General features: G+C 39.0%; 1 protein-coding gene across 1 annotated transcript; it reads left to right on the top strand.

Annotated features, from left to right (window-relative positions):
• Nucleotides 1-2,854: 2,854 nt before the first annotated feature.
• Nucleotides 2,855-11,607, top strand: ndufb11 (NADH:ubiquinone oxidoreductase subunit B11). Its single transcript, XM_031752938.2, has 3 exons — nt 2,855-3,079; nt 8,135-8,265; nt 11,184-11,607. The coding sequence occupies exons 1-3, from the start codon at nt 2,906-2,908 to the stop codon at nt 11,311-11,313; spliced, it is 435 nt and encodes a 144-aa protein (XP_031608798.1). The 5' UTR covers nt 2,855-2,905; the 3' UTR covers nt 11,314-11,607.
• The last annotated feature ends 1,376 nt before the right edge of the window (nt 11,608-12,983 follow it).

Genomic DNA, 12,983 nt, shown 5'->3' with positions numbered 1-12,983 from the left:
CAGAAAGTTAGCGGCCATCCAGGTCTTTATGTCTTTAAGACATTCCTGCAGTTTAACTAATTGGTGTGTGTTACCTGGCTTCATGGATAGATAGAGCTGCGTGTCATCTGCATAGCAGTGAAAATTTATGCTATGTCTTCTAATGATGCTGCCTAAGGGAAGCATGTACAATGTAAACAGAATTGGTCCTAGCACTGAACCCTGTGGAACACCATAATTGACCTTAGTGTGTGAAGAGGACTCTCCATTTACTTGTACAAATTGGAGTCTATTAGATAGATATGATACAAACCACTGCAGTGCAGTACCTGTAATACCTACAGCATGTTCTAATCGCTCTAATAGGATATTATGGTCAACAGTATCGAACGCTGCACTGAGGTCTAGCAGGACAAGCACAGAGATGAGTCCACTGTCAGAGGCCATAAGAAGATCATTTGTAACCTTCACTAAAGCTGTTTCTGTGCTGTGATGAGCTCTGAAACCTGACTGAAACTCTTCAAATAAGCCATTCCTCTGCAGATGATCTGTTAGCTGTTTGACAACTACTCTTTCAAGGATTTTTGATATGAAAGGAAGGTTGGAGATTGGCCTATAATTAGCTAAGACAGCTGGGTCTAGAGATGCTTTTTAAGTAAAGGTTTAACTACAGCCAGCTTGAAGGCCTGTGGTACATAGCCGATTATTAGAGATAGGTTGATCATATTTAAGATCGAAGAATTAATTAATGGCAGGACTTCTTTGAGCAGTTTTGTAGGAATGGGGTCTAAAAGACACGTTGATGGTTTGGAGGAATTAATTATTGAAGTTAACTCAGAAAGATCAATTGGAGAAAAAGAGTCTAACTTAACATCGATGGTACTAAAAGTAGCTGTAGATAATATTACATCTGTGGGATGATTATTGGTAATTTTTTCTCTAATGATAAGAATTTTATTAGTAAAGAAGTTCATGAAGTCATTACTAGTTAACGTTAAAGGGATTGTTGGCTCAGTAGAGCTCTGACTGTTTGTCAGCCTGGCTACAGTGCTGAAGAGAAACCTGGGGTTGTTCTTATTTTCTTCAATCAGTGATTAATAGTAAGATGTTCTGGCTTTATGGAGGGCTTTCTTATAAAGCAGCAAACTATTTCTCCAGGCTAAATGATGATCCTCTAAATTTGTGACACGCCATTTCCTCTCCAGCTTACGAGTTATCTGCTTTAGGCTACGTGTTTGAGAATTATACCACGGAGTCAGGTACTTCTGATTTGAGGCCTTAGTTTTCACAGGAGCTACAGTATCCAGAGTAAATGCGTAGTGAGGAGGTAAAATTATTAACAAGATAATCGACCTCTGTTGGAGTAGCGTTCAGATAGCTGCTCTGCTCTATGTTGGTACAAGGCATTGAAGATGATAACAGTGGGTGGATTATATTCTTAAACTTAGTTACAGTGCTTTCAGAAAGACATCTACTTTGATAAAGTCTACTCTCCACTGCTGTGTAATCAATTATTGTAAATGTAAATGTTATCAGGAAATGATCAGACAGCAGAGGGTTTTCAGGAAACACTGTTAAATGTTCAGTTTCTATGCCATATGTTAAAACAAGATCTAGAGTGTGATTAAAGTGGTGGGTGGGTTCTTTTACATTTTGAGAGAAGCCAATTGAGTCTAATAACAGATTAAATGCCATGTTGAGGCTGTCATTTTTAGCATCTACATGGATGTTAAAATCACCCACAATAATTATTTTATCTGAGCTGAGCACTAAATCAGATAAAAAGTCTGAGAAATCAGAGAGAAACTCTGTGTAAGGCCCAGGTGGACGATAGATGATAACAAGTAAGACTGGTTTCTGAGTTTTACAGCTGGGGTGGACGAGGCTAAGCATCAGGCTTTCAAATGAATTAAAAGTCTGTCTTGGTCTTTGGTTGATTAATAGGCTGGTGTGAAAAATTGCTGCCACACCGCCCCCTCGGCCTGTGCTTCGGGATTTCTGGTAGTTAGAATGACCTGGGGGTGTTGATTCATTTAAACTAACATAATCATCCTGCTGCAACCAGGTTTCTGTAAGGCAGAGTAAATCGATTTGTTGATCAATTATTAAGTCATGTACTAACAGAGACTTGGAGGAGAGAGACCTAATATTTAATAATCCACATTTCACTGTTTTACTCTTTGGTTCAGATGTGGATACTGTATTGTTTTTTCTTTGTGATTTGTTGTGTTTAAGTTGTTTATTGCTGGTTTTTAGTTTGTTTTTTGTCTGTTTGGGAGCTGACACAGTCTCAATGGAGATGGGTTTTTGGGGGGGTAGCAGGAGGAGAGAAGCTGCAGAGAGGCGTGTAAGACTGCAACTCTGCTTCCTGGTCCCAACTCTGGATAGTCATATTTTGGGGGGTTTAATAAATTGGTCCATATTTCTAGAAATGAGACACTGTGAGAGCTGCTCCATCCAAAGTGGGATGGATGCCGTCTCTCCTAACAAGACCAGGTTTCCTCCAGAAGGTTTGCCAATTATCTATGAAGCCCACATCGTTTCTGGGACACCACTCAGACAGCCAGCAATTTAAGGAGAACATGCGGTTTATGATTTGCAGTGTTATGATATGGAACATTCATTTTCTCTTAGTGCTTAGTGCACTTCTCTTAGTGCTCTTTTAATCTTAGCAAACACAATAGTTATAGCAGGCTAATGATCTTGCAGATATGCTAGGTGGTTAGTGATGTGTGGAACTGTTTATAAGTGTACACACGTAAATGCTGCCTGACATTTTTTTTTCCGAGTGTCATTTCGGTCCACACTCCATCACAGTTGGTGGCAGCGTTTCGTTATTTGGTAACCGCAAACAAAAATAAGAAGAAGAAGAGTTGAAACTGTAGTTTCCGGTTCCGGGCTAACAGTATCCTTCACGAGTGGCAAAATGTTGACCCGAATTTCGCGGTTTGGGCTGACTTTGCCCCGGTTACTTTATAATCCACCAGCCCGGTTCGTCTCCCAGTCTAAAGCGAACAGTGCTACAGGCTCGACCGCGATGACGGAACTCCACCCCGAGGTCCAGCATTCTGGTCACGGTGAGGTCAGCCCGTATGTCAAGGTGAGTTCTGCTCGATCAGATTGTAGGCATGCTAATGTTATTTTTAAACAGTAAAGGGGCTCGTACGCCGGACGCGTACAATTTTGTGCGTTTAAATTATTTTCGGACTCGCCCATTAATGCTGCCGTTCACACCGACTGCGTTTTTTCACTGGACGAATTTGCGGCATTTATTTTTTTCCAACCAAGCTCGATTTTTGCGATTCTTCAGATCCAAATAAACCGATCTGACTGGTCAGATCGGTTTATTTTGCAACAAGTGCACTAAGAGCTCCGCATTGCGCGCCAGTGCTGAATATACAATAGTATGGGAATGATTAAAAATAGAAATAAATAAATTAATTACTTAAAAAATACTAATTTTACCGCAGACATACAGCTAGCCTGCTCTGGGTCAATCGGTTCTCTGAAATGATTTGTCTGCCTCCTCAGATGTGCCCCCAGCTCTGCTAACAAGAGTTTAAACTGCCCGTGAGATCTGATCAAGTGCTCGTTTTGTTTTTGTTTGTTTGTTTTTTAAGCAGTGTATTTTTGTGTGAATCTTACAAAGCCTCTACAAATAATCTCAGCTATCTTCACAACAGAGAAAGGAAACAGGAAAAATACAAAGTGATACAGATTGTACAAATATTTACTATAAGATGCAAACATAACCCACCTGAGGTTTGCACAGAATTGAAACATGATTGAAGTACTGAAGTATGATTAGACTGAGTTTGAAGGTTTTAAGACAGAAAGAGCCGCACTGAGCTGGTAGAGCAATGGGGTACTTTAACACAAAGCATCTTAATTTAAAATAAAACCTGGATATGCTTATCAGAAAAACAATTAATATTTCACAAATGTGTAAATATCACAAACTGTCCATAATATTAGGCTGATGTTCAAAGCTGCTTTAGGCTATTCCCTGTCAGAAGAGGTCACCTGATAATGCAGGAAAATGTCTGTGGGAAGTTTAAGCGTTTGGAACTTCTTCAGTTTATTCCTCAGCAGGGCTCGCAAAATCGCTAGCCCGACGTCCCGGGGCTAGCGATTTTTCCAGTCGGGCTACCAAAATCTATCTCAGCCCTGCCCGTCGGGCTATCATAGGAAGGGAAAATATATGTCAATGCTTTTGCTTTCTTTCGGAAATGTAGCTGAGTAATTATGTCATTGGCATCTATGAGCCACTGTCAATATGTGACACATTGAAATCGCGTTTGAATTTGTGCTTGTTTTTTGCTTTCACTTTGCGTTCGCGCGAACGGTGTGTAGAGAGCGGCAGCACCGATTAGTGAGTGACGATTAATTGCGCACCAATTCCTCTGACATCGTCTTATCACTCATTAGCTTACTGTTCAAACGTGACAAGTGAAATCTCCCACAGCAAGCTTAAACATGTGAGAGGTTGATTGCGCAGAGAATCGCTGACCGTTATGTAAGTACGTGTGTAAAAGCAGCAGGATTTACGCTGGAATTTTAGTTCTGCTGAGCCAAATAAGACAGGTCAGAGTGAAGAAGGGACAGCCAAATAAAAGCCGACCACAAAACGGAAAAGTTATGACAAATCAGACTATGAGGCAAAAAGAAAGCTCAGCTTTTTTGGTTTCATGGACAAAAGAATTTCTGTGGCTGGAATATGACGAGCTAAATGGTGAAAAATGAAAAAAGAGAGTGTAGGAAAGCTGAGCGCAGATAGAGAAAAACAAACCTCCAGGTTCATTATGACATCTATAAAGAGAAACTTCACAATTATAACTTACAACTGAGGAGTGCAAGGAGGTCCTACTTCTCTGACATCATCACCAAAAACAGTCATAACACTCGGGTCTTATTTTCTACAGTTGACAGGCTAACAAACCCTCCTGTGTCAGTGGCAGCTGAACTTCATTCGACCATGGCCTGCAATGACTTTACCAAATTCTTCAAAGAAAAAATCCAAAAGATTAGACAAGCAATTAATACATCAACAGCAGATCCAGGAAATGTACTGTGTCCACCGAAAAACTGTTTAAACACCATCAAACAGTTTCACCCTATTAACAGCAACCTGGAGGACATCTTAGGTCAACTGAACTCCTCCTCTTGCTGTTTAGATGTCCTGCCAACAAGTTTTTTCAAAAAGGTCACAAAGACTTTGGAGTCAGACCTGTTACAGATCGTCAACTTTTCTTTAATATCAGGTGTGTTTCCAGAATCACTAAAAACTGCTGTAATTAAACCTATACTGAAAAGGACAATCTTGACAAGACACAAATGAATAACTACAGGCCGATCTCAAATCTCCCATTTTAAGTAAGATTATTGAAAAAGCAGTTTCTCAACAGCTCAATTACTTCTTAAAACAGAATAACTGCTATGATGCCTTCCAGTCAGGTTTTAGACAGAACCACAGCACTGAAACCGCTCTGACCAAAGTGTTTAATGACATATGTCTGAATACAGACAGTGGAAAAATGTCAGTCTTAGTTTTACTGGATCTCAGTGCAGCATTTGATACAGTTGACCACAACATATTACTCAAACGACTGGAGAACTGGGCAGGTCTTTCAGGAACTGTACTAAACTGGTTCAAAACATACTTAGAAAACAGGAAATACTTTGTATCAATAGGTAACTTCATATCTGAGCAGACAAGTATCACATGTGGAGTTCCCCAAGGTTCCATCTTGGGACCCCTTCTGTTTAACATTTACATGCTCCCACTGCCACAGATTATAAAGAACAACAAAATAAACTATCACAGCTATGCAGATGACACAAATATATATCACAATGTCACCAGGAGACCGAGGCCCTGTACAGGCTCTTGGTAAATGCATTGAGGAAATTAATGACTGGTTGTGCCACAATTTTCTCCAGCTAAACAAAAATAAAACTGAGGTAATAGTCTTTGGTGCAAAAGAAAAACGATTACAGGTCACCAGAGAACTTCAATCTATACACCTAAAAACCACAAACCAGGCGAGAAATTTGGGTGTAGTGATGGATGCAGACCTAAACTTAGAAAAACACATTAAGACAATAACAAAATCAGCTTACTATCACCTCAAGAATATTTCAAGGATAAAAGATCTGATGTCTCAACAGGACCTGGAAAAACTAGTCCATGCATTCATCTTTAGTAGGCTTGATTACTGTAACAGCATCTTTACAGGTCTACCTAAAAATCAGTCAGACAACTACAGCTCATTCAGAACTCTGCTGCTAGAGTCCTCACTAAGACCAAAAAGTGGACCACATCAGTCCAGCTCTGAGGTCTTTACACTGGCTGCCTGTCCGTCAGAGGATAGACTTTAAAGTTCTGATGCTGGTGTATAAAGCTCTGTATGGTTTAGGACCAAAATACATCAGTGACCTCCTGACCCAGTATGAACCTTCCAGATCCCTCAGGTCATCTGGATCCGGTCTGTTATCAGTCCCCAGAGTCAGAACCAGACACGGAGAAGCTGCATTCAGCTTTTATGCTCCTTATATCTGGAACAAACTCCCAGAAAGCCTCAGATCAGCTGAAACACTCAGTTTATTTAAATCCAGGTTGAAGACTCACCTATTCTCAGCTGCATTTGAATAAAGCACCAAATCCACACTTAAGTTTAAATTTCAAAACCTACTTTTTAACTACTGATTTTATCTACTGTTCTGATTTTATCTACTGTTTTGATATTTGATTTTATATACTGTTTTGTTTGTTTGTTTGTTTTAATCAAATTTAAATCATGCTTTTTATTTGTTTTTGTTTTTAATGTCTCTGTAAAGCACTTTGAATCACCTTGTTGTTGAATTGTGCTATATAAATAAACTTGCCTTGCCTTGCCTTGCCTAAATAACATGATGTTCTGCCAGGTGTGTTGTGAGTTTCATTTCATTTGAGTCGACAAGCGCCTTTGTAACTGGGACCAGTAATTTTAAGAAAGACCCCATCAGAACCCATGAGAAATGCAAGAAATGCATTATTGCTCAGTCTGCAATATCTTTCCCAGAACAAACAGCAATTGCAAAAAACATACTAAAAATAAACCAAGCACAAGAAGAAGTCCTGAAAAATCTTTCAAAAGCATACTATGTTGCAAAGAGCGAACTACCATTGTCAAAATTTAGCAGTCTTTGCAAACTTCAAAAAGCAAATGTCCTCGATCTTGGTTCCCCTCACCCCTTACCCTTGACTTCAGTGGAAATTTCAGATTCAGGATGTGACACAGACTGATTCATGTTCGTGGCTCAAGAGTTTGGAGTTCGCCTTGTAATCGGAAGGTTGCCGGTTTGAGCCCCGGCTTGGACAGTCTCGGTCGTTGTGTCCTTGGGCAAGACACTTCACCCGTTGCCTACTGGTGTTGGCCGGAAGGGCCGATGTCGCGATATGGCAGCCTCGCTTCTGTCATTCTGCCCCAGGGCAGCTGTGGCTACAACTGTAGCTTGCCTCCACCAGTGTGTGAATGTGTGGATGACTGGGTATGTAAAGCGCTTTGGGGTCCTTAGGCGGGACTAGTAAAAGCGCTATACAAATACAGGCCATTTACCATGTTCTACACAGTTCTTACAGGTTCATAGAAATTTCTGTTCAATTAGAAACAAGTATTTGAGTTGGTGACTGTGATTTTTATACAGTTGTTGTGATTTGTATTTTAACAACTTTCTGATTAATTTTTGTTTCCGTTACAATATTATACTTTAATGTACAATTTTGTAACAGATACAAAACATTAAAAAAATTGCTCTCTTTTTTATTCGGGCTACTTAAATTTATTTTGGGCTACCAAAAACTGAAGAGTGCCTGCCCAAAGGGCTACCAGAGATTTTGAAATTTTGCGAGCCTTGCTCAGGTTCAACTTTCCTCTGGCTTGTAGTCAGTTGTCTAGGTGTAGTTGGGTAAGGCAGTTTCAGGTCAGGTTCTCCTGAATTAAACAAAGAACTTTAGTTGTTCTGTTAACATACAAATCATATCAGAAAGTGTAGACAGGCCAGTATCATCTGACTAAACCTATTCTAATCTGTTGTTGTGCCGGAGCCTGAAAATCCTCTGTCAGACTGAAAGCATGTTAGATACTTAAACTGGTCCCCTTTTGTGTTTTTTCAGAATCCGGATTACCATGGCTTCTCCAGCGATCCAGTGGAGGATGAGTGGAATATGAAAGTGGGCTTCTTCTTTGGCATTTCAGTTGCTCTCGTCATTGGAGGAACTTTTATCCACTATTTACCCGACCATGGGTGAGTTCTCAATTTACCTTTTCATATCAGCTCGTTCATACGGTGGCTAGGCTTGGGACTTAGCTATGGTTCTTTGTCAAAGGACAGAGTGAAAATGTCAGATGTCTTGTCATTAGTTAAAATAGGATTATATACACTACTGGTCAAAAGTTTTAGAACACCACAATTTTTTTTAATTGAAAATTATGCAGTTTAATGTCTCATTGCACTCTGAAATCAAAGCATGGTACAAATAAGTAGTTGGAGTTAAAAAAAGAAATCATGGAATCAGTTTATAGACCAAATTCTAAACTTTTGACTCATTAAAGTAGCACCTGATATAACAGCTGAGCACACCTGCGGCATTCTTTCTACAATAGAAATCAAATATTCTCCAGAAAGTTATTCCCATCTTGCTTTTTTCCTGAGGTAGTTCTGGCATAGCTTGGACTTATGTTTTGGATCATTATCCTGCTGTAGGATGTATTGCACTGCAGAAAGCTGTGGTAGCTTTTTTGGTTCAGGGTGTCTCTCACTCTGTAGGAGTCACCGACCCTGGATTAGCAAACAGCCCCAGACCATCACACTTCCTCCTCCATGTTTGACAGTCGATGCCACACACAGTGGAACAATCCTTTCACTAACTCGACGGCGAACAAAGATCCTGTGTGAAGAACCGAAGATTTCAAATGTTAATCCATCAGTCCATAATACCTTCTTCCAGTCTTCAGTAGTCCAATGTCGGTGTTTCATGACCCAGACAAGCCTCTTTGTCTTATTCTAACGTCTGGCTTTCTTGCTGCAACTGTCAAACCTGCAGCTCAAAGTCTTCTCTTCACAGCTGAAACTCAGATTTTCTTACTACGACCCCTACTGAGCTGTGCTTGAAGCTGTTGTCCTGTGAGCCGCCAATCACACAAGCTGTTAACTCTCAGAAACTTGTCGTCTGATTCAGGTGTGTCTTTGGGTCTGCAGACCTCTTCCTGTCACAGTTTGTTTCTGAGCCTTTGGATGGTGAAGGAAACTTTACTCACTGACACTTTGACTTTCTTTGCAGTTTCTCTGTAGGACAGACCGACATTTATAAGTGTTATGATGGTCTGTCTCTCTTTCATTGTTAATTCCCTTTTTCTGACCATTTTTGTAGCATCACACTACTTTCTGCAGTACAATACTGTTCAACTGATGCTGACGAGGGTTTGGTACCACAGTGTGTTCCAACACTTCTTTTATGCAGACAGAGGAGGTTGGAACAGCTGTAGGAATTAGTAGCACCAACTTTCAAGACTTCATCAACCTCCATTTTTGCAGAACAGCTTTAAATTGTTAATCAATTTTTGTATAATTCTGAAATCTCTGGCAGTTCACCACTTTGTACCATTTCAAGCTATTGATTGGACTTGAATTGCAATAAATAACTGGAAAAATTGCGGTGTTCTACAACACATGCACAACCATGCATGTGTGCGTACACGGATTCTCTGTCACCATACCACCAACAACAGCTGGCTCCCAGCACACAATTTTCAAAACCCCTGCTGACCCCCACCTCTCAGCATAGGTTGAACATGGGATATAATTCAGTTTTACTAGAGTAAAAATCAAATCAGATTAACACCTGACAGAAAAAGACTTGAGGGCAGCGAGGTGTCCTTTCAATTTAAAGGTATGATCAATAATGGTCGGCACCACCAAGACTTATATCAAAGTTTATTTGTATGCACTTGTATGTTACTGATATATTAAGTCTGATTATATTTCAGTATAGTGCTGTGCAATTCTTTACCAGTTTGTACTTTAACCTTTGCTCATTCCTACTTGGAAAGTCCACTGGTGTCTACTCAGATCTGCAAACACTTTAAACAATATTCTTTTAGGTATTATCTAAGAAATGTGTGTTTTGTTTTGTTTTTTTCGTGTTTTTATTTTTTAAGTTTTATTTTTTTTGGTAAAGGATCATGGTCAAGGGACGCTACAAACTAGTCACCAGTTTTTGAAATTGTCCCCATTTTTTGCCTCATCAGAGTACCTTGTGATTAAAAACACTATGAATGCTCTGTTTTTAACAATTCACATCATCTTTGTCGTGTTTGTGTAATACAAAGCAGCAGAGGAATAGTGAATAGTGAAGTATGAGTGAAAAGACTTTCTACATACTTTTGGTAAACATGTTATTGTTCACACCCTCCTGCGTACATTCAGTATTTTGTTCTCATGTATTTTATTTTATTTTATTTTTGTTAAAAATACAACTGCTTAGATCATCTGTGTTTTTGTCTTGTCTAAACTTGACAAAGTCCTGTGACACTGGACTTTGTCACAGGACTGTAGCTGCTGCTTATCAATATATTAATAAGCAATACTTAGGAGCACAGCAGACGCTAACTGAATATCAAGTTAATAACACTTTATTTTTTTTAAACAGTGACTTGAGATTAAGAAACTTAAATTTTACAGTTGGAATATTTTTAAAATGTAAATACAATGAAAGTATTTGCAAAACTCTTTAGAATTGCCTTATATAGAGGATTTAAAGTATAACATGAGGCTTGCAGACAGCAGCGTTTGTAAGTTAATGTGCGGCTTATGTTCTAGACACTCACGTGAAGAGAGAGGGTGAGCTCCTAGTTGATGACTGTGGTGGTGAGCTGGATAGGTTGGTGGGGCAGGATGCAAGACGGGCCTGGTGCAACTTAACAACTTCACTTAAACCATGCAAAGAAAAGATCCAAAAATGTACCCTTCAACTCTGAGTCTGATTTAACATGGATGGAGTAGAAAGTTGTCCTGTTGACTAAACAATCACAATTTCATATTCTTTCTGGAATTCATGAAGGTCTAAGTGGAATAATGAAATGTTTACACGTAAACTTGAGTTAATTATTGTTTAATTATAGGTTTCATTCTGGTTTTCTTACTGGTGCATTTTTGTGTTCCAGCATGCGGCAGTGGGCCAGAAGAGAGGCCGAACGTTTGATTCAGCAGCGTGAGGCCGATGGTGTCCCTCTCATAGAGGAGAACTACTATGACACAAACAAAATCATTCTTCCCACAGCTGGAGGACAGTAACATGTCCACTGTCCACTCACTGTAATACCTGATTATTGTATTTCACTGATAAAAATAAAATACGTATGTGTTGAATTTTGTTGTTATTTTTTGTGGACAGTGATAACTTGCAGTGGCATTTTCCTCAAAGCCTTGCTTATGAGCGGATGTCGATTTAGATGTCGGCCAGTCGTGTACCTGTGTTTTTGTAATGGGTTTGTAATGTACTGTAAGTATTGTAAGATGGTGACAAAAATCTTACAGTAGGAGACAATCCTATCCTACCAATCCGAGCCAATAAAAACATAGAATATGTCAACTGTCAGCCTCTTCTATTTAAAAAATACACTGTAACTTCAGACCTTACAAATCACTATGTAACATGCTTTCCTACTTATTTAACCATAATAACTGTGTAGTCATTTGGTGTACTTCTAAGTTACGTGACTTATATAAAGCTCCTAGCCTGATATAATTCTAGAAATGAAAGACAATGAGGGAATATAATAACTGCTCTGAAACATTTTTACAAACAAACCACTCATCCTAAAAGACACTATGATTAGAGTAATCACACTACTACACATATTACACAAGTCATAGTTACTGTTGGGACAAAGTACTGTTAACATATACTAATTTTAATAAAAGACCTGAAATAAAACTCAAATAACTTAAAAAAAAGTTTTAGATCAAACAGGATAAATTTTACATCAGTTTCCAAGTTATGTTGTCATTTTATCCTGAGTGTACGCTACTACCTGTTGACTGTATTCATGAAATAGACTAGAACTTACAGCTACACTTTCACAACCTGCACTTTATACAGTTTGTTCACTCCACAGACATGCAGAGTGAACTAACAATGTGAAGCCTTTGTATTTTCCATAAACACTAGCAGAAGTCACAACATAGTATAACATAACAATATTCAGTACAGACAAGTGAATCATATGTAATAGCAAACATTCAAAATGGTTGCAAAAGAGCGATTCTCTCGCTCCTTTAACGTGGACCTAAATTCCCCCATTGTGTATAACACTCCCATGTTTTATTTAAATGTAAGTACTGAGTGTGTAATGCATGCTTTGGATAAATACATTTGACAGCACGGGTAAACCTTTACACAAAGTAGCCGTTTCTCACACATCATAGAGCCGTTGGTATTATGGTTTGTTTTTGATTAGTAAATTATCATAGTGAATTTCATCAGTCTGTTAGTTAAAAGCGGAGTCTGAAATTAAGGTAATAAAAATATGGTGGTCAAGTTTTTGTTTTGTTTTTTTGTGGTTTTTTTGAGATGAGAGAAGATGAAGAGTTCAGCAGATTGGTGAGACACCAAAAGAGCAGAAAGGTGAAGAAGGAGATGTGAGCATCAAAAAGACAAGCAAGAGGGCATGCAATTTAAAACAAGTCACAATAAAAGCAGACGCTATGAAGCCAGGGCTGGTAGAGCGTGCCGTCAGCATACTACCTTTCAAATAAATACACTTACGGTAAGTTAATTTATGCTCAGTTTCATAAAAAATACAAGAATTATTGAGGAGGAAAAATAAATGGGGATCTGTATGGGCTGCTTCCAGGCATTGCCAGGCGCATTTTCTATTAACCAGTCTTTTGGACTGGGGCTTGTAATTACTGCTTTTGATACTACCGCTTCAATTTACTATACCCGCATGTGTAAAAGAAAA

Source organism: Oreochromis aureus, linkage group 20, assembly GCF_013358895.1.
Source record: "Oreochromis aureus strain Israel breed Guangdong linkage group 20, ZZ_aureus, whole genome shotgun sequence".
Classification (NCBI taxonomy): Eukaryota; Metazoa; Chordata; class Actinopteri; order Cichliformes; family Cichlidae; genus Oreochromis; species Oreochromis aureus.
Note: the sequence above shows the minus strand (reverse complement) of the source record. Positions and strands in the feature narration are given on the sequence as shown.

What these genes read in the sequence shown, in the direction of transcription:
- ndufb11 (XM_031752938.2), top strand. Translation starts at nt 2,906, where the DNA reads ATGTTGACCCGAATTTCGCGGTTTGGGCTGACTTTGCCCCGGTTACTT. An exon ending in AGGTCAGCCCGTATGTCAAG is followed by an intron (nt 3,080 to 8,134) that starts GTGAGTTCTGCT and finishes GTGTTTTTTCAG; the next exon opens with AATCCGGATTACCATGGCTT. An exon ending in CACTATTTACCCGACCATGG is followed by an intron (nt 8,266 to 11,183) that starts GTGAGTTCTCAA and finishes TTTGTGTTCCAG; the next exon opens with CATGCGGCAGTGGGCCAGAA.